Source organism: Gadus macrocephalus, chromosome 12, assembly GCF_031168955.1.
Source record: "Gadus macrocephalus chromosome 12, ASM3116895v1".
Taxonomy (NCBI): domain Eukaryota; kingdom Metazoa; phylum Chordata; class Actinopteri; order Gadiformes; family Gadidae; genus Gadus; species Gadus macrocephalus.
Window position 1 is genome coordinate 21042597 of NC_082393.1, and position 20000 is coordinate 21062596.

Genomic DNA, 20000 nt, shown 5'->3' on the forward strand with positions numbered 1-20000 from the left:
CTGTCCTCCTGATCAGAACCGAGCCCGGTGCGACTTGGACTGCTGTTCTGCTCAGCTTCTGCAGGGGAACACAGGACCACAAACAGACGACAGGATGAAAACTAAACATGTAGTCAGGCCAAGGCGGTATAAATAAACCTAACGGCACATAACCGAGGAGCAGTAGCACAACGTTGTGATACCTTTTATGCAGTGTTTAGCTGCTTTGTCTTCATTTTTACTCAGAGACTAATAAGAAGGAACATGCATTAATCGAGATGAATGCTTTAGACCAGCTGGTTGTCAACTTGCGAGGCTGAGAATGTACGCATGAATGGGTGATTCATGAAAGTGCTTTCCAGGTGGCTATATAAATACTGTCAAATTCAACTAGCACTTATGCAGTCTGGTGATATATTCAGAAGACGGCCACAGAAAGGAGTAGGCCCACCGGTCTTGCCTATGGCAGGTTCAGAAACCTCTACACTCCAGCTGTAAAAATACGCTGAGGCTGTGGTCTGTCAGAGCTTTGTGATTATTAACTGAAGTCTTTGTTAGGAAACAGACCTGTTTTAGACCAGTGTTGCTCTGCATGAGATTTTCATTTAGGCTTCAGGTGGACGATGCAACTTGACGAACTCACAACAAAGTCATTTTGTACTTCAGAAAAAGAAAATATTGAATATTCAGATTCTTGGTTTAGAGAAGGGTTTGAGAAATCCTGATTGCTGAATGTCGGAAAAACGTTCATATCGTTCAAACGTTCACTTCATATGCAAAAAATTATGGCATATTGTAAAAATTCATCCACGATTTCACAGCACTGAAGTTAGAAAGGAATTTCTCTATTAAATATACTTTGGATTGTTATATATTTCCTTTTTAATTGCTCCTCAGTATGTCTCAAACTAGCTAATAATTGTTTGCGATAGCCTTATGGTAAATCACGGAGAGTTTCAAGTTCATTTGAGCTCCTCAAATACTCTAAAATCCATGGTGGAAAATTGTCAATGGGACCAATTAAGGGGATTTTTACCTCCCGAACCAAGACTGTAAAACTAAGCCCCAACTAGAACTCCATAGAAGCTTTGGAATGGCTACTTCACTGGATATGTGCATGTAGCTGCTATGCCGCTAGGCATTCCAAATTCATATTTGTTATTTTTGGCTTGTATCCAGGTTTCAGATGCGCCATTTTTTGGTGAGAATCCGTTATTGGCCCTTTTCCATGATGTCTTGACTTGAAGATTCACGTGAAGCTGTCTCTGAGGAGGTTGGGGTTCTTGGGGAGTGACACGCACCATGAACTGCTGGCACTCTATTCTGGCCCCCACCCCCTCTCTGTTTTGTCTGTGTCAGCTAGAAGAAGACTGGATGCCAAGCGAGAAGGCTGTTGCTACTGGCACACACAAAGACTGACCCGGAGAAGGGCATAGACACAAAGAAAGAAAAACAGAATGAGGGAGGGAGGGAAAGAGACAGAGAGAGAGAGAGAGAGAGAGAGAGAGAGAGAGAGAGAGAGAGAGAGAGAGAGAGAGAGAGAGAGAGAGAGCATTGGAAAGAAAGAGAAAGGCAAACATTATAATATGTTTGAAACCAGACAGAGACAGAGCCTTTTCTAACTACTTTGACTTGTTTTTTTTACGCCAACCTCAATTCAAACGAGAATGAAAAAATAGAAATAAATCTGAGAGAGAAAACAAAAGAAAACTGTGTGTGTGATGATATCCATGTCTACCGTGGTAATCCTAACAATCAACAAAACATTATGCCCACTCCCCCACGCTTCTCCTCGTCGGTTGCAACAAACAGCGACGACTCGACAGATCTAGAAATTACAGCCTGCAGGTTTACTTAAATTCCGACACACACGCCGAATGTTCAACACATCTGTAGGTGATTTGGAAGGATACACATCTACTTCTTTTTATTTCAGAGAAGAATTTCCAGTGTGCATTTAGAGACCCGGTAATGGCGTAGGCTGTTGGCACAGTCGCCCACTGCTGAAGGATTAAGGTTAACGTTTGCCTTCGTATTTTAAATGCCGGAGGACAGATTAATGGAAACATAACAGAATCCCCACCGTTACCCCCAGTGCCTTCCTTTTTTCACACACATCTTCAGAGTAGGAGTCTCCAAACTGGTCCAGCCGCGATGGATTAAGTCAATTGGACTTGATTCCTTAGCCACGGCTGAATTTCATGTATTTCTTAAATAATTTGCAAGACAATGTTTTTTGTCAAAACTATGCACACATGTTTTACACATACCCTGGGGAGCTGCAAGACCTCGCCATTATCATAGGCCTGTACACTCATTTTTCTCTATGCAAATTGATAAATCTCGAAGAAAATCCAGAAGGTCTATTAATTTACTTAACGGAATCGCAATATACATGTCACTAATGGATTAATGTCGAGACCCATCCTTAAAAAAGAAAAAAAATAACTGAAGGTGTGGCTGGTAAGCAAGTAAAGGGTTGGGTGCGGACTTTACTGCCACTACTCAAATGCTAAATCCCTCTATTGTCAGCAAATTCATTGCAGACTCTAATTACACTTGAGATGGGGGTTTGATGTGAATCGACTCTGACATCGGAGAAAATTGCAGTGTTTCGTCTTTTTTCTCCTCCGAAAGGTCACATCTTAACTGTTTGCTGCTGTTCACGAAATGCCTTAAAACCGCAACACATGCAAAACCACAAACAGACACGCACATAACGAGTGCAAACATTGTTCATTTTGCTGTGTACTCCATCCCTATTAGGGAGGCGCTGGCCTAATGAACGCCATCCGGGGCCAAGTTGACGACAGTGTTGTAAAGAAAGCCTTCTCATCTCATGCGAGGCTATCATGGCACGACGAGTAGCAGCTCATATAAATATGCGCAGTGTTTTTTTTTTATATAAGTTCCAATGTTCCTCGCTTCAAAAAAATGAAAAAAAAATGCCAATATGAAAACCAGATGTGAACACCGTGTTCCCTTCCATGGGTTTTGGAACCGGCGCGTACGAGTCATATTAAATATGTTTTCACAAAGAGCTTGGAGCCAGCCAGTGAGAGAGAAGAAGCCGCCTGGACCAAGCCCCGCCCCACCCTGCTGCCCCCCTCCTCCCCCAGCTATGGCCCCCCTGGAGTCCAATCCCTTACCAACGGTTGGCTCTTTCCTTTTCCAAGCATCTCATTCAGCATTCTAACTGGCAAAAAAAAAGAAGCTTTTTCCTGTATCTCTTTGTTCATTGTATGCTATACCTTCACACACGCTTCAATGTAAATGTTCAACAGATTATTTTAGATAAGGCCCCTATTTCATTATTATTATTATTAATATTATATCGTTGTTAGTATTATGTCATATTTCTAAGATATGAGCATCTTAATTTCTTTGAATTTGAAGTTATTCTGCATAGTGCTGGGGTCTGAGGGAACAGTCTAATGCAGTGAAGAAGGCTAGAAGGTTACAGCCCCAATCTGTAAGGACATCACTGGAACAACAAGACAAAGAGGTAGATCACGTAAGCTAACCTCTTTATAATAATCGTCAAGTTGAAAAATTAGATCTAGGCCTTCCCTCAGTGTCCTCTGTCTGGTACACACAGGGAGCAGCTAAAAATAACCTGGGAACTTACATCAATACGCATTGTCGGTAAGGCAGGCTTAACAACAGGCAGGCCGGCATCGTGTGTGTGTGTGTGTGTGTGTGTGTGTGCCTGAGTGTGTGTATCTCTGTGTGTGTGGGTGTCTGTCTGTCTGTCTTTCTACAGGCTCTAAAAGCTTAGTTTCCGCTGGGATCCTTTCCGATTTACAACGTTCCCTCTCTCCCTCACTGGGTTTGGCTGAAAGCGTACTTCCTTTAACCCCGCTCAAGGCTTTAGTTGTGGCAAACACACAGACTGGATCTCACTAAAGAACGTCATAAAATGGAGAGCGCAACAATTTGTCAACTACTTTGCACTATTTTTCCTTACATAATTGAATCTGTTGACTATTCAAATCCCCACTTTGATCAAGTGCCATTTTAGCACAAGTGCTTCGCTAAATGTGGCCCTGGCCCTGACAACAGAATCATTTCTCAACTTCTGCGATTGCAGTTGTTGAGTTATTTAAGTCATTAGTAATTGTTACTTCTCAACATTTGATGTGCATTTTAATTAGGCCTTGTAACCCATTTTCTTCTTATCATTTTGATTCAGCGAGGATAAAGGTGCTTAAGGTGAACCCAGGGCTTGACCCATTTATGTCCCTCCTTACCTCAGCTTCATCATCCATTAGGCTTTTTGTTGCCTCTCTCTCTCCACTCTTGGATATTTACAGACTCAGTCTGTCTATTGAATTGAAGAGCTTGTTGCGTTCTCAAGTGTTTTATCGTTTTTACGAAGAGACCCCCACCCGTCTCTCAAACTAACTTTTTATTTTCCTTTCCTTCTTTGTTTCTTACCATCAAATGCTGACTTTGTTGTTTGAATCAAAAAACGTATTGGAAAATATGACCCCCCTTTTGATTTGTTGAGCTGCATAGATCAAGGCATAGTTGTGTTGGCCGAGTGAGCACAAAGAGTTTGTCAGCCTCCCAGCTGCCAGCACACTCACATGACTTTGATAGATCAGCAACATTTTTAACACGCAAGATGGCACGAGGGAAAAATGGCTAAAGATGAACGGAGGGCGGGGGCAGTCACCTCTCTCCTGCACGTAGTAGGCCAGGTAGAGGTCCAGCTCCTTGACGGACACGGAGATGTGTCTGGGCTGAACACACAGGATGGGGTTGGAGCAGTGGCCTCCCTTCACCAGGCGCTCCCCGTCCGTGCTCTCCAGTGGGATGCCCTTGAAGAGGATCACCATCACCAGGTCCAGGCGCCACACCTTGGGGGGAGAGGTGGGGGAGGGAGGGTCACCCACGCTGCACCCATATCCATGTCTATGTCTTGCATTATCACACGCATGTCGTTGCAAAGGTTGGATGTTTCTTTGTGCTTTGGAAATGTATACGTCGTCAACCAAAATGCATCAAATGCGCCAGACATAACATTGGCTATACAAATGTGAGGGTGAAATATTACCTTGTCTGCTTGTCTGAGACAGTCTATGCGCCTCATCTTTCCCTTCTGGTCGGGGTTGGACAGCACACAGCATGCTGGCTTCTTCCCAGTGATGGACAGGACAAAGTTCTCCCGGCACTCTGGCCGTATGTCTTTCCTAAGCTTGGCCAGGAGACGGCTGGCCCACTTCTGCTTCACCTGGACGAAAGACAACAAGACATTGGACAAGCCAAAGATAAGTAGTGTGAGTAATTCAATAGTTCAATACAATATATCCACACACTACACTATTAGGTTGACAGCTGCCGGGTAAAACATTCATAAAAAAAATGTCAAACCTCAGGCATTGTATTAAACATAAGACTTTAATTATAGGGGCTGTAGGTAAGATTTAAGAGCTATTATTTGAGTGTAAGTAGTTTGAAATGGCATAGCCATCCATCATCTTTAAGTGAGGGAAATACACTGGGAGAATATCTGCTTTGAGTTGATCATTTTCAAGAGGCACACATTCCTGCATCTTGAACAATGTAGATGTCGCTCTTAGCCGCCTCACAGCTCATTTCTGTGCGTGTAGATGAATGCATTTCAGGTGTCCCCTGTTATAGTGGCAGCAGGACAAAGAGAGCCTCCTCATAGCTCCCAGTCACTCACCTCTGCCTTTTCACCCAGCAGTTCGTCCTTGACTGCTCTCTCTTCTTCTTTGGTCATCCTCTTCTCGTGCTTCTTGAAGTACTTCCTCTTCCTGGCCTGCAGGTTGAACCAGGTGTAGGCGAAGGCCCGGACCTGGGGCAGTAGTGCCTCGATGAATGGATGGAACTCATCCTGATGAGGGGGAAACCCAGAGGAACACAGTGTGAGGACTTAGAGAGAGATCCTTGATGAAACAGTAGAATGATGGCATCTAACACTTTGTCAGGTAGTGTGAAAGGTTAAAGCATTAAATTCAAATTATAACTATCTTTTAATAGCCGTGGTAAAATATATTACGTTGGTATTAAGACACTTTTCTTCATCTAATTTAGTTTTTTCCACCATCATCACATGATTGAGCCATACCAGGGTTTGGACCAATTAAAGGTTTTTCCACCTAACCATATCCTGTGTGTATTTTGGATCAACATTTCCTACCAAATGTGCCACGTGCGTGTCTGATGCACCTGTGTTTCTCCTTCATTTCCTTTACTTTCTCAATGTTTTCTTGGCTTACTTTCTCTTACTTTTCATTTTCCTTCCTGTTCCTGCTAATCGTCTTTTTATGTCGGTAACTCTCTTTCCTTTACACCTCACCTGCCAAATTGTCATTGTTCTATTCATTGATAAGTTGTTTTCAGAAAACCAAATCCTCCTTTGTTACATCGACTAGGGCCTTTTTCCTCATTCGTCACGTTTTCTGTTTGTTGTTAACCCTAACCCTATTTTGTAATTAATGCTTGAATTTGTTTCACGATCTTGGCCTCTACAGACGGCCAGAAGGATACTGTAAAAACTGATTTACTAGTATGTATACAATTGTACACATATTGTACAACTGTGTACAACTGTAAGCTGTGTCCATGGCCGCATCTGAGCAGTGATATCATTAAGTATTAACCATGCATATATTTCATATTATTTTCATGGTATAGTATTAACATAAAGCAATGCAAGCATTTATGGATAACGTAAGAGAATACCCATTGTTATCGGGATGATACAACCACCATTTACCGGTTTAATCCATAGAAAAATATAGAAAGATTAACGTTTAGTTCAACTGTAAAAAGGCCTCTTTTTTTAAAAAAGATTAAGCAGCACTTCCATATACCAACTCTTCTGCCCTCACACTTGACACCGTGTAACGGCCGATGCTGCCTATCTTATTTGTGTAATTACAGAAAACACTTATTTGAACATTAATTTGCAGATTCCTAAAATGCATATGGAATGTGGTTTCAGGCAGGGTTTTGACAGGATTGTGCAAAAGTGACAAAACACGAGCCAGCTGTTTGATTAGCTCACTGCAAGCATGCAGAGCGGATACAGGCAGCATGCTGGTTACATGTTTGCCAACACAAAACGTTGTTATCAAACACATAAAAGTCTACACCGGAAGTTAGGTTAACTAGTTTAGGATTTTAGATAAGGAATGCACATTCATTTTCTGAACATCATTTTTTGTATTTATTCTGAATTACTTCTAATTGTGTTGTGTTTCTTGAACAGGTGAATAATATTGTTTGAAAATGTATTGTGTGAATTGCAATAATATAAGGAGAAAAATATAATTATAAATATTGTAAATAATTATATATAATATATAGATAATATATATTATGTATATTAACGAGAACTCAATAAAACCATGTTTAGAAGCCAACTGCAAAGTTAAGGGCAGTGTGAAAGGAGGAATCAAGCTACTTGATGAAACATAAACCCGACTTTTGATGACGGTATGTTCAAAGGCTTAGGTATATTATAAATAAGCATTCATTCTCTAATTCCTGAAGAAGGAAAGGAATTACTGCTGGAATTTCCTGTAGCATAAACCCCTTTAAATAGATTATTGACATTGTTTTTGGGAACCTCATTATTATTCAATAGAGAATATTGAATAGCAGAAATAAAAGGTTTTACAACATATCATGAGGGATTTTTTAAGGTCACAGGCATAGCCATCAATCCTGCTGGCTCCAAGCCTGGTCTAATGTAACACACACACACACACACGCTCTCTCACACACACATTAAAACGCACTCGTTCTCTCACACACAAACGCACACACACACACACACACACACTCTAACACCCACACACTTACACACACTCGGTAACACACACACACACACACTCGCTAAAACCCACAGACACACACACACACACACACACACATACACTCGCTAACACACACACAAACACACACACACACATCTTGTCTCCTTACACAGAGGCCTGCACTTTATGAGCTTTCTCTCAACGGCCGAGAACAGAGCAATGTTGAGGCCGGTAAGGGTCGGAGGACATTCAAGACTCTTGGCTTTGACGTTTAGAAACGATTAAACTCTGCACCTCTTTATACACCACCAATGTAGTCATGCAAGCCACAGTGAAACACAGGTTCCACTCGGAGACATAAACTTTTATACAATCAAAAACAAAGTCTCAACAATGGACTGCTCGAACCAAATATACATCTAACTCTTATTTGTCCTGGAACAATCACATTAATAAGGCGATAAGGCAAATAAAATCGGATCACTCAAAAGTGATCAATCTAGTCCCCAATTATAAAATATACCTTATGCCACGCAAATGTGTTTTGTGGCATACTGGAATTTTCGACGCCACCCATCCTGGATGAAGTTGGATTACACTAATAATCCAATTTCACACTGCTAGAGGCAATGGCTGTGTTCATATATTTTGATAGATGGATGACAGATGAAAACCAATGCGTGGAAAATTCTAAACGATAACTGAAGTCCAGGATTGGACTGAGGAACTGACTCATGCATGAATTGAGGAATGAATGGATGGATAATCACCCTAAAAGGCGCTGTTTTCCTCTCAGCACAGGCAACCTACAGCAATTGAATTAAGTGGTAAATTCGTACCTTAAATAACATTAGTAGAGGAGAACATCCTTTGCAAAATGTAGAACAATCTCCTTTTGCAATCTTGGCACAGGTTCTAACATGAACATGTCTTTCTACAACATCTTAACTGTCCAGGAAGCCTGAACCTCCAATTTCAAAGCGCCCAAATCACTTTAATCCATCAAAAAGGCAACATTAAAAACAGTCATTACAAATAGGTACATCTTACTTTAGAGGCCATATCCATAATCCCTGCTGATTGACATTTGCTTTGGTGTGTGTAGTCACCAACACGCTGCTCAATGGTGTAGCTGTTGGAGGCTAGTTGGCCCAAGGACACCTATAACTTTGCACAGCAGGTAGGATGGAGTCTCCATCATTCTAATTGAGATTACATAAGCAACCTGCTGAGCTAGTGCCACCTCTGGGAGGATAACTGAGTTTGCATTATACTGTATGAGCAAGTATTTAGTAAACGAGCAAAAACATTTGATTTAAAACCAAATTAAACCACTACTCCTGATGAACACAACTATAACTGTGATCTCATTCAACCAGTGTACCACTAACATAATTAATGGATGACATTGACCATAGACTAATATTTTACAATCAAGCAAGATACATATCAGAGCTGTTATTGCTTGTTAACAGGGCTATTAGCTGACTCAATCGTTGGTATGGCTTGTCATGAGGGCTTGGAGTAGGTCAGGAGTGGCTTGATTGGTTACAAGACTCATTTGCAGTGTATCTGCCACCCTAACCCTAACCTTTTAGTTTAAATAAATTGAAGCTTAGGCACAGATAGCATAGGTTTGTATCTGCTCTTTAAAATATGAACATGCTGCAATCAAACACAAATTTGTCGATGAGATTCTGAGTACAGCATGTCATTTCTAGAATTTCTATTTTTTGGTGAGACCACAGTAAAATAGAATAATAACTTGCATAGACAAAGGGCTTTGTTGATGCCTCTCCACAGTAAATGACTGGAGGGCATATCAATCCTGTCTCCTCTCATTGCCAGATGTCTTCTCTGCTCCTTCCCCAGTCACTTCAACTTGTCCGTTCTATACTTCATGCTCAACTGGCAGCTGTCCAAAAGGGAATCTTCTACTGCTACCCACAAACTTTAGACATATTTTCGATGACTACATAGACGAGACTCCCAGATTATTCATTCTTGGGTTACTTCAGGATACATCAAATAAGCTCTAAAGATTATTAGAATATTTAGCATAGTTTTCTGCTAGTCTGTATGGTTTTGGATAGTCATTGGAGTTGACAATGTTGTGGCCCTTACATGAACAACCAAAATCGTTGTTCATGTAAGGGTTACCATAGCCATGTGTGGTTGAAATTTAAAATACAAGGGTTCATCCTTCTTTAACCAACTGTTGTAGGGGACAAAGTAGCACTGGAAATGTAGCTCCCAAGGTAAGCTACAGATGCCTAACAGTGGTTTAAGACCAAAGTCATGGCAAAGAATTGGCATGGTTTAAAAAGAAAGATCCTTGAAATCTTAAGCATGATCAGTCCTGTTTGTGGTGTGGGAGGAGTAACATTTGCTTCTCTCAGAAAACTTAAGAAATGTGAATGTTGCTTCTTATCCAAAGACTTTGGTAGGAAAAGTTGAACACCACTTATTAATATAAGAGATAAAACAGCATCCTACTCAACAGAACATGAAAGCGATGACGGATATATATCCCTGTTCCTTTATGGACACATACAGTAGTTTGGTGGTTTCCTGATGTCTTAAATCAAAGCAAATATGGCGCTAAAATGACACCAAACCACAAATAAAATTCCTCTTGGATAAGCCAATCCTGGGCCAGTGGTGTTTTTCTGGATGCAGTTCCAACGTAACACCAGCAGAGAGAGTATGTGAATGATTACTTTAGAGAGAAAGTGACGCGGTCAAAACAGCCCTGATAAAGAACAAATAAATCGTTTGGACAAAGTAATAATGCATTTTAAACACACACGCACGCACACACACACACACACACACACACACACACACACACACACACACACACACACACACACACACACACACACACACACACACACACACACACACACACACACACACACACACACACACACACACACACAAGCCCCCCTCGCCTTCCCCCATCTCACGCACACACACACACACACACACACACACACACACACACACACACACACACACACACACACACACACACACACACACACACACACACACACACACACACACACACACACACACGCACCTTCTGTGTTAGAGACCCATACAACTTATCCATAACTTTTACATATAGTCTAGACAAGTACCACAATGCCTTGTAGTTTTCAGGGTATAACTTTAACATCTCTATAAAACGAGCATTTGCCATGAATTACATTCTCGATTAAATTTGCCAATATAAATATCCATAACTTGAGCAGCCTATTTAACAAGGTTTTTGTTAATGCAGCCCACAACAAACACTCTTAGTGAATCGGAATCCCACTACCAATCTCCCATAATAATAATTCATCATACTCTTTCTACGATCCATGTCTGCAACGTTCTCATCTGTTTAGCCTACCAAATCGTGATCATCGCCTATCCAAAAGTATTCTACATGATCTGTAAAGGCTCTATCTTCTGCAAGGGAACGGACATAATTCAAATCAGTGGGAAAACCTCGACTAGCGACAGGCTGCTGGCCAGCACGGATCCCGCTCTTTTCAGGGCCGGAGCTCCCTGGGTACCGACCCCGGTCTCCGGTCCCAGCTCAAACACGTAGGCTACAACGACACGTTGAAAACAGACATTGCGGACAAGCAGCTTCACACACGCATGCACAAATAGGATAGTTCTATACCTGAGACAGAGAGAGGGGAGAAAACATCATATTGCGAAAGCAGAGTGAAACCAGGAATCACTCTGAAAGAATCATCCCCCTGGTTTAGGAATAGTGGAAAAAAAGAAAAAAAGAAAGCGTTGTCTTTTCATTAGTTTGGCCGGGAGTGAAAACGGCCCTTCGTCAGCACGTAGGTTTTTGTCGAGACATATCCAAATAAGTGTTTTCTAGAGCGAATTTCCGTAGTCGTTGAACTGTTGTTTTTTTTCTAGATCCCGCGGAGCTCGTGTCGCCTCGGATGACTCCGCTACGTCGAAAGCGTGACGTTAAGCCCAGAACTGATGACACGCCAGGAAAGTTGAGGAAAAAGACTCCGAAGAGGAAAAAAAGACAATCTTTGAACCGAATGTTACAGTATAATATCGCCGGAGGTGTAATGGAGCCAGTGAACTGTGCCATTCAGAGAAGGAATAAGAGCAGAGGGAGGAGATGTATGAAAGAATGAGAGTCTGCGGAGGGAGGAATGGAATGACGTTATGAATACAGCCCATCCCAAATACAGGCTTAAAGCCGCAGCAGCTGTTGTACTTCGTTTGATTTCTATAAGTAGCGTTATAATATGCACATTATCGGCCCAATGAGACTCTTTCAAAAGCTCGTTTCAGATCCTGTGGTAAAGTTATGCGTGGTTGCCAATATGCATTGAGGATTTAACGCCACCTTGCAGGATTTAAGCCTTGCAGCTAGTTTGACAGTTCGTTTAAATATGTCCTTAATTCAATCGACCCATCTAGTAACCGATTTAAAGTTGGTCCATTATCCGCACGCACATGGTCGTAAATGAAGAATACCTGCAGGGTGCTGCTAAAGTCCTAAAATATAATGCATAGATCAACAAGAATGCATGGCAACTTGAGCCCTTAGCAAAACCGGGTAGTTGCTACAAACAAGAACCCATTGACATAGCCTATGCTTAAGGGAGATATTTAAAAATGTTTAAATGACGTCTCTATGAAATAGACTTGGCTTTGCTATTGACTGTAGGCTCTCTGTAAGATGACCCAGAACTTGTAGGCCCATTCGTTTTGGTCCCTTCTCTCGAACAATAGTCCCATCAGTTTTGCTGTATTGTATTTTGTCTGCATGGCACGGCAAGATAATGCATTTCTATATTGAACTGGGCTTACACCGCAGCCTCTAACCTTACATTTCCATTTTCAGGTTTAATTAACACTCACAAGTGAATAAAAAGGTGACCTTAATGTGTCACTTTTCATTCCATGTAGGTAGGTTGTATCCCTGTTATATCAAGTAAACCAATTCGATTGTAGGATAATAATCACATTACTTTTTGCTAAAAACTTGAAGAGGGCCAATTTACTTGAGCACACACGCACACACACACACACACACACACACACACACACACACACACACACACACACACACACACACACACACACACACACACACACACACACACACACACACACACACTCAATTTCTTAATCTCAGATATTCTTACTCAAAAAGGGCATTCAAATATTAACAGGTTCCCATATTAACCATTAACATATTAATCAGTGACGGCTATACTTGTATGAAAGTTGAATTAAATTGATGACAGAGTGTAATAACTTTTGGATATTCAATGTCTTCGTTAATTGTTTATTTTGCATAGGACTATGGCCTAATGCTGAGAAAGTACCACATTATAAAGTGGCATGCCAAAGAGCAGAATCCTTTCACAAAATCATATTATGTTCACATCTGTTATCTCAGTGAACACAGGTAGCGTGTTATAAAGACGTTATGGGCTCACAGGATATGGCAATCCCTCTCTAGCTCCTTCCCAGTCTCTGACGGGTATCTGCTCCGTGAAATACATCCCGGGACAGGAGGCCCTCTGCTGGCCCGACGCTCTCACTCAGTCCGCCGCCTCCGAACTGCGGCCATTTTCTGCTGACTGACACACAAACCAGGAAACCGAGACCGGAGCTGAACTTCAACTTGGCCTTCCGCCGTCCCGTGACGAACGGCCGCCGGGCCTGCTACCCGCGCTCCAACGAAAAGCCCCAAACTCAACAACTTTCACCGCTAGCCTACAGAAGGCGCCCATAGACACATTAAAGGGCTTCCCGTCCTCACTCGCTGCCAGGAAACAGAAACAGTTGGCTGCGGTCTCGCCCGAGAGCTGATACGAAGCCGCGAAAACAGCGAACCAAACAGCAAAAGGGGAGAGAGAGGGGGCTGAACAGAGGGGGAATATAAGCAACTCCGGACGCTTGATGTCAGACTTTCGCCTGCGCATATGTTGTTATCTCGCTTGCAATGCGTATTTTTAGAAAACCGGATCTTGAACGTAGCGTCCTAGTTCAGATTTTAAACGCATTTTGCCTACCATGTCGAAACAGAGCCACCGCCGTGGGAGGTTTAAGTTGATTTCACCGCCTCGCCATCCCGTGCTGTCGGTTATCATTCCATATCCATTTTATTATGCGCGTGCAGGAGTAAATCCGCGGTGCTCGAGACCAGAAACGTCCCGCGCCGAGACTAGACCTTCAAGGCAGAGTCCCCCCGCGCGCCGCCCGGTTGGCTGCGGCAGGAGAGAGTGTTGAGCTTCATTTACCCTCTCCCTCCCTTCGTACACGCCGTTTATCTCTTCCTTTCTTTCTCCTCTCTTCTATGCCTCTCTTCTCCCTCTCTCTCTCTCTGTTTATATCGCTTAAGCCTTCACGCCCACAATAAAGCTATATTCGCCTGACTTTCATTTAAGCCATGCACAGTTAAAACAGAAGATTCGCGTTGAGGTATCATCAGATTAGTTTAGAAGGACTATTTCTTGACGTTTCTTGTTCAACAGACATTGTGTCTAATTTTTTAATATTTTATTCAAGCTGCTTATTATTATGATTATTAATATTTTTATCATTTTACAATGAAGTGTAATTATATTGCATTTATATATTTATATTGCACGTAGCCTATGTGTGCCCAATTGTGTTGACATTCCAAACCGAAAGGTAATTTAAAAACTATATAGGCAGACTATATATTTATATATATAGTCTGCCTATATATAGTCTGACAGATATTTAACGATTCAAATATCAGTAGCCTAGGATTTAAGCCGCAGAAGACTAGTTCGTTTTTGCTGAACCACATGGTCAGCAGCAGTAACATGGGAAAGCCAGGCCCATTAGTTTGGAGTGGCCATCCAATGGTTCTCACAAATATTCACCACTTCTTCAATTGTGATTGTTGGAACTGCAGGGGTCGGTTAGTGACAAGCGAGTCCCATTCTTTGATTTGCCTAAATAAGCTACTTGGACTAAATAACCTATTCATTCCATTGTTTCTAAGCATGGTGGCGGATATCAATCACAGTATGATTTCATGCATGCCTATAGAAAGCAGTAGAGGGTTGATGCTTCCAAAAGGTTCCCTGATTAAACATCAAGTGGTTTGCCTCAGCCTGCATAAGATATAGGAATAAGGACATAAGCCTAGACCTGCACCATAGTAGGATATATCTTTAACTTTCCCATCCATTGACCGCAAGCCTAGCCCAGTTATAACCTTTCCCCTGTCTTCCTCAATTCCAATGCACCGCAGAGAAACAGCCCCCCTCTGGTTTTGGACACTCAGAAACCCTAAGCTTTGCCTCCCAACGGCATGCTGAGCAGATCATGCCCTGCTGGACTCAAGATATCTTAATCTTAACCTGGTTGAGTACCCCATGGAACCATAACCTAAGCCCCTATGTGATGAGTGCAGGATACACTCTTTATGCCACTATGGCTTTCAATGTGTCCGTGGGTTATGGGAAATGCAAAGGCTATATATACCATATATAGCCTTTAGAATTTGATTATGGTTTTGGAGTATGTTAAGTATACATTCATTGTCAAACAAAGCAAATCATTTGATTCGGATTTAATTCAAAGTATGATGATTGATCTTGACTGACTCCCACACAAAGATGTAGAATTGAAAAATATGGTATAATATTTTTGTATTGCCCAACCAAAGCCTTAAAGCTGCAACCATCAGCAATTTTTGCCCGCCCCACTTTGTTTAGATTGAGTCCCATCATGGCGCACATGCATTTCACTATGGCCGTTTCTATAGATCGGAATGCATGAGAACCATGAAACTCAATCAAAACACAATTTAATCAAGACAAAGTGAGTCGGGCAAAAAATGCTGATAGCTTTAATTCCAACATACAGCAGCTAGGATAAAAACTAAGATGTCGCCGCCCTAAAAGGTTTCTGGTACTGGTGTTGATGTCTCCCTAAGCAGCTCCCTACTCTCTCCCAGGGGGCTGAGGGAACACCGGGATGTTGTCTTGATACTAAGTGATCCATTTTACCTTGCAGAGCTGTGCCAAAGGAACATGTGGTTTGATGGTGCATATCAAAAGAAAAATGGCTAAATACCCTGAGCTTCTAAGCTGTTGGATCCTGTTTTAACGATGAAGACCAAAGGGGGAAGAAAGCATTTTTAAGAGATACCAGGCGTATCAAGCTGTGTAATGGCCTCATTGATTTGTACCAATCCCCAAAACGACATGGATAAAGAGAGTAGGCACACACTTTGGATCATATAAACGTAGATGGTTACAACCAGCAATGTCATCTCAAATATATTAATCAATGATGGTTGGGTTCACACAGCTAGCACTCTGTAAAATGCCAGCACAGTGGTTGACTACAAAATATAGTTTTTCTAAGTGTTCTGCATTCAATTACTACACAGCTGGTACCAAAACTAGTTTAAATTATATTTTATATATTATATTCACAATCCCCCATTTAACAACACATCTCCATCATGCTTTTCTTTATCCTCTTAATTTACTTGATCTACGTTCAAATCGAAAACTCAAGACAAAAAAAGGGCACTTTTCATAATTTCTTCAGATGATGGTGAGAGGAGGAAAGAAAGAAGCCAACTCCTTTACAGTGGTCACATGCTAGTAATGTGGAATAGAAAATGACGAGGAGAGGGAGCGTGGGGTGGTGGAAACTTTGGCCACAGCGACAGTCTTTTCTTTCCAGCAGTAGGAGTGAATGCCAGCTAGGTTTTACTGAATGCTTACTGAGGCCAAACTGGCTGTAATTTCCCTGCTTTTGACCCATTATGGCTTGTAGGGGGAGGGCAGAATTAGCCAACAAAAACAACTACAGAATCAGAGCAAATATACTTCGCCAGTACCATGGCTGGTCTCATAAATGTATCAAGTTAAATTACATTTTTGTGTTTTTTATTTTAGGATTTACTTTGTTAAAAATAAATGTAGGCTATAGCATTTGTCCAAATATTAGTTTTCTGCAACAATGATTCTTTAGATTTAAGGGAAACATTTTAGTGTCCCATTTTATTGAGCCATCATAACCCATGATTGAGGACAGAATTCCATCTATAAAATGTTGAAACAGGGACCGAAAATACCTCGCAAGATAGATAGAGCCAGGCTGGGTGAGAAGCATGACCGATCAAGTCAACCTTTGCCACCGCTTAGGTCTGCTGTAATATAGTCAAGTGAAAAATAGACACAAATGGTGGAAACAAAGAAGGTATATCTCTCTCCCATTTTTTGACCAAGGTTGGGCTAAATCAGAGGATAATAGGGATACTATAACAGGGATAGGTGGATCGGATTCTAACACAGAACCATATATATGGAGGATTGTGAAGACAGTGCAGAGAAAATGATGCAGTATATGGTTTTGTTGAAGGAGCACACTGATAAAGATGAAATGGACAAGACAGCAAGGGAGTCTAAACTTGTTATGACTTACTTAAGACATGCAGTAGGTGTGTGTGTGTGTGTGTGTGTGTGTGTGTGTGTGTGTGTGTGTGTGTGTGTGTGTGTGTGTGTGTGTGTGTGTGTGTGTGTGTGTGTGTGTGTGTGTGTGTGTGTGTGTGTGTGTGATGTGGAGAACAAAAGAGAAGTAGTTGCTGATTCAGCCACTTTCAGTCTGCATAGCGATTCCCCCTTGAGGTGCGCATGCCCATAAAGGAGCATGCGGACACACACACACACACACACACACACACACACACACACACACACACACACACACACACACACACACACACACACACACACACACACACACACACACACACACACACACACACACACACACATACAATAAAAAGCTCCAACTATATGACCCAAAATGGATTTTACTGTAATTTCAGCATTACATTATACCTATCACAGCCAAATTGTCTAACATTATAATGATGACGTTGATAATTTATTATATTTATGAATGAAATCTTGAAATAACACAAGAAAACATTCTTAACAGAAGAGTGGACAATATCAAAGCAGTATAATTTCATCAGCAAAAAAGTGTAAATTAAATATGGCTGGCGTGATATTGAAATGGGACAAATTAATACACGCTGGTGCCTGTTGATCCAGTGCATGGTTCCATAGACTCTGCATGCTCCAATAATCACTTCAACCTTAGAGGTCATTCAACGAAACACCACCACGGTAGAAGCAGGTAGACTCATCTATGGAGAAGCCAAGCCTACAAGCACACAATAGCTGCAATAACACAATCGCTTTCTAACCGCTTTTCAACATTATGGGGCAAATATGATTGGTGGGTATGTAGCCTGTTATTATTATTTTTTAATTCATATTATAAATGACTGTAGGCCTATACGTTTGATATGTCATCTATCATTATCTAATGTATCAATAAGTCTCTGAGTTGCATACAAATTGTGTCTAAAAAGCATGATAGTATTACATTTATTGGAAATATGTAAGCCGGGACAAATACATGCTATTTAGCTTTATTTTAATGCTACGCCATTGAAAGTGAGTCATATCGCCCAGAGCTTTTTGCCAATTTCTACGAAGACCCTGAAGTGAGCAAATCTTTTACAAATGCATGACTATGTCTCCATCTAGTGGTTTTTAGTGTACAACAGTTGTCTTCATAAACTGGAAGACAACTGTTGTAAACTCTCTCTCTCTCTCTCCATTCCCAGCCCCCCCCCCCCCCCCTCTCTCTCTCTCTCTCTCTCTCTCTCTCTCTCTCTCTCTCTCTCTCTCCATTCCCAGCCCCCCCCACCTCTCTCTCTCTCTCTCTCTCTCTCTCTCTCTCTCTCTCTCTCTCTCTCTCTCTCTCTCTCTCTCTCTCTCTCTCTCTCTCTCTCTCTCTCTCTCTCTCATTCTCTTACTCACGCTCTATCGCTCTTTCTCTTGGTCTCCCTCCCTCTCTCTCTTTATCACTCTATCAACATAATTAATCCATCACTGTCCATCCTTACTCGCATTATATGTCTCTCTTTCTTTATATACATTCTATTTTCTTGTTTTTTCTTATCATCCAATTAATTTATTATTAGTAATTTATACATTTAATATATATTTAACTTTTTAAAGTTAAATGTATGAGTTGATATTATGGGGAAACCTTAATACATGTACTTGCAATTGCAGCACCTGCCACATTCCCTCTTATACAACAACTTTTGAACCACTTATTAAATAACTTTGGAAGATCTCCAAACACTAAGCTTGATTTCCTTGACTACCAGAGCACCAGTTTAAATCCCCCAGCATCTTACAGGATTCATCCCACAAAAAAGGCCAGAAAGGCGCATTATTCCGAGCCCTGATTAAAACTGAGATATAAAGCCTGAGGGCCCATATCCAACCACTTCCAAGTGGTCTCAGCTGGAAAGCAAAGCACAACTCTGTGAATTCACAGTGGCTGGATGTTGGAGTTCTGTTGTTCTTATGAAAAAGGAGGTTAAGAACTTGTGTCTCCCTAAGCATCTAAAATACTGGTACCAGACATTTGCAATGATCCCTGCTTATGAGAGAACAGACTTTTGGCAGAGATTTTGAATTTGTTTCATTTCTGTGTTAAACCAAAACATTATTATTTCCTTCATTACTCATTGACACAAGTGAAGAATTGCTACATGCAAAGAGACACTTATGGTTAATGTTTTCTAACCCATTATGGTTCAACAAAGAGCATGGTCAGCTTTGCATGATTTCAACCCTTAGATTGCAACGAATACACTCAAGTAGTCTACAGTGTTGTTTCTCTTTAATCCATCAAGTTCGGGGTTATTTTTCAGTTGTGGGTACATCATATATATACGGGGCCTCTCGTATGTATATATATATATATATATGCTACCACCCCCTTCTTTCCGTACTCTCCTTTTCTTTCAGTAACTCATTATTTCTTTCTTTCTGTTTATCTAATTTTCCTAATTATGATACCAATGGTTTATTTCCTACTTCTATAAACACCTTGCCCACCCCTTCCCCTTATTTGCCACCCAGCGAGTTGTTTAACATCCACACAGTTTGTACGGTTCAGGTTTAGGGTTTTGTGTTTATCTTCACAAACTATAGCTCTCAGAAATATAGTAACAAGAGGTTAAACCACAAACATAGAATATCCATTTTCATTGTAGCACATCTTTTTTTGTTTGGATTGTTTGTTTTTCTTTCTTAAATTAGTTTGAAGGTTCGAAAAGGTTTAAACATGTACAATCTAATCGAATCAATT

The 20000-nt window shown here is 41.2% G+C and overlaps 1 protein-coding gene and 1 long non-coding RNA gene across 6 annotated transcripts in view; both read right to left on the minus strand.

Annotated features, from left to right (window-relative positions):
- Nucleotides 1-14123, minus strand: part of nfic (nuclear factor I/C) — a 24117-nt gene extending 9994 nt beyond the window's left edge. The window contains exons 1-5 of one of the 5 annotated variants that reach the window (XM_060066454.1): nt 13835-14123; nt 5672-5842; nt 5039-5215; nt 4658-4841; nt 1-58 (exon numbers count right to left, since the gene is read on the minus strand). The exon at nt 1-58 is cut by the window's left edge and continues 17 nt beyond it. In XM_060066454.1, the coding sequence (XP_059922437.1) occupies nt 1-58; nt 4658-4841; nt 5039-5215; nt 5672-5842; nt 13835-13912 (668 nt within the window). In that variant the 5' untranslated portion in view covers nt 13913-14123. Of the gene's footprint in view, nt 59-4657; nt 4842-5038; nt 5216-5671; nt 5843-11454; nt 12901-13255; nt 13799-13834 lie in introns of those variants that run through there. The other 4 variants (XM_060066453.1, XM_060066455.1, XM_060066457.1 and 1 more) reach the window with 4 other exon arrangements.
- Nucleotides 10608-11447, minus strand: LOC132468689 (uncharacterized). Its single transcript, XR_009528252.1, has 2 exons — nt 11070-11447; nt 10608-10906 (listed from the first exon to the last, which is right to left on the minus strand). It is a non-coding gene; the product is annotated as an uncharacterized LOC132468689 (long non-coding RNA).
- Nucleotides 14124-20000: the final 5877 nt, after the last annotated feature.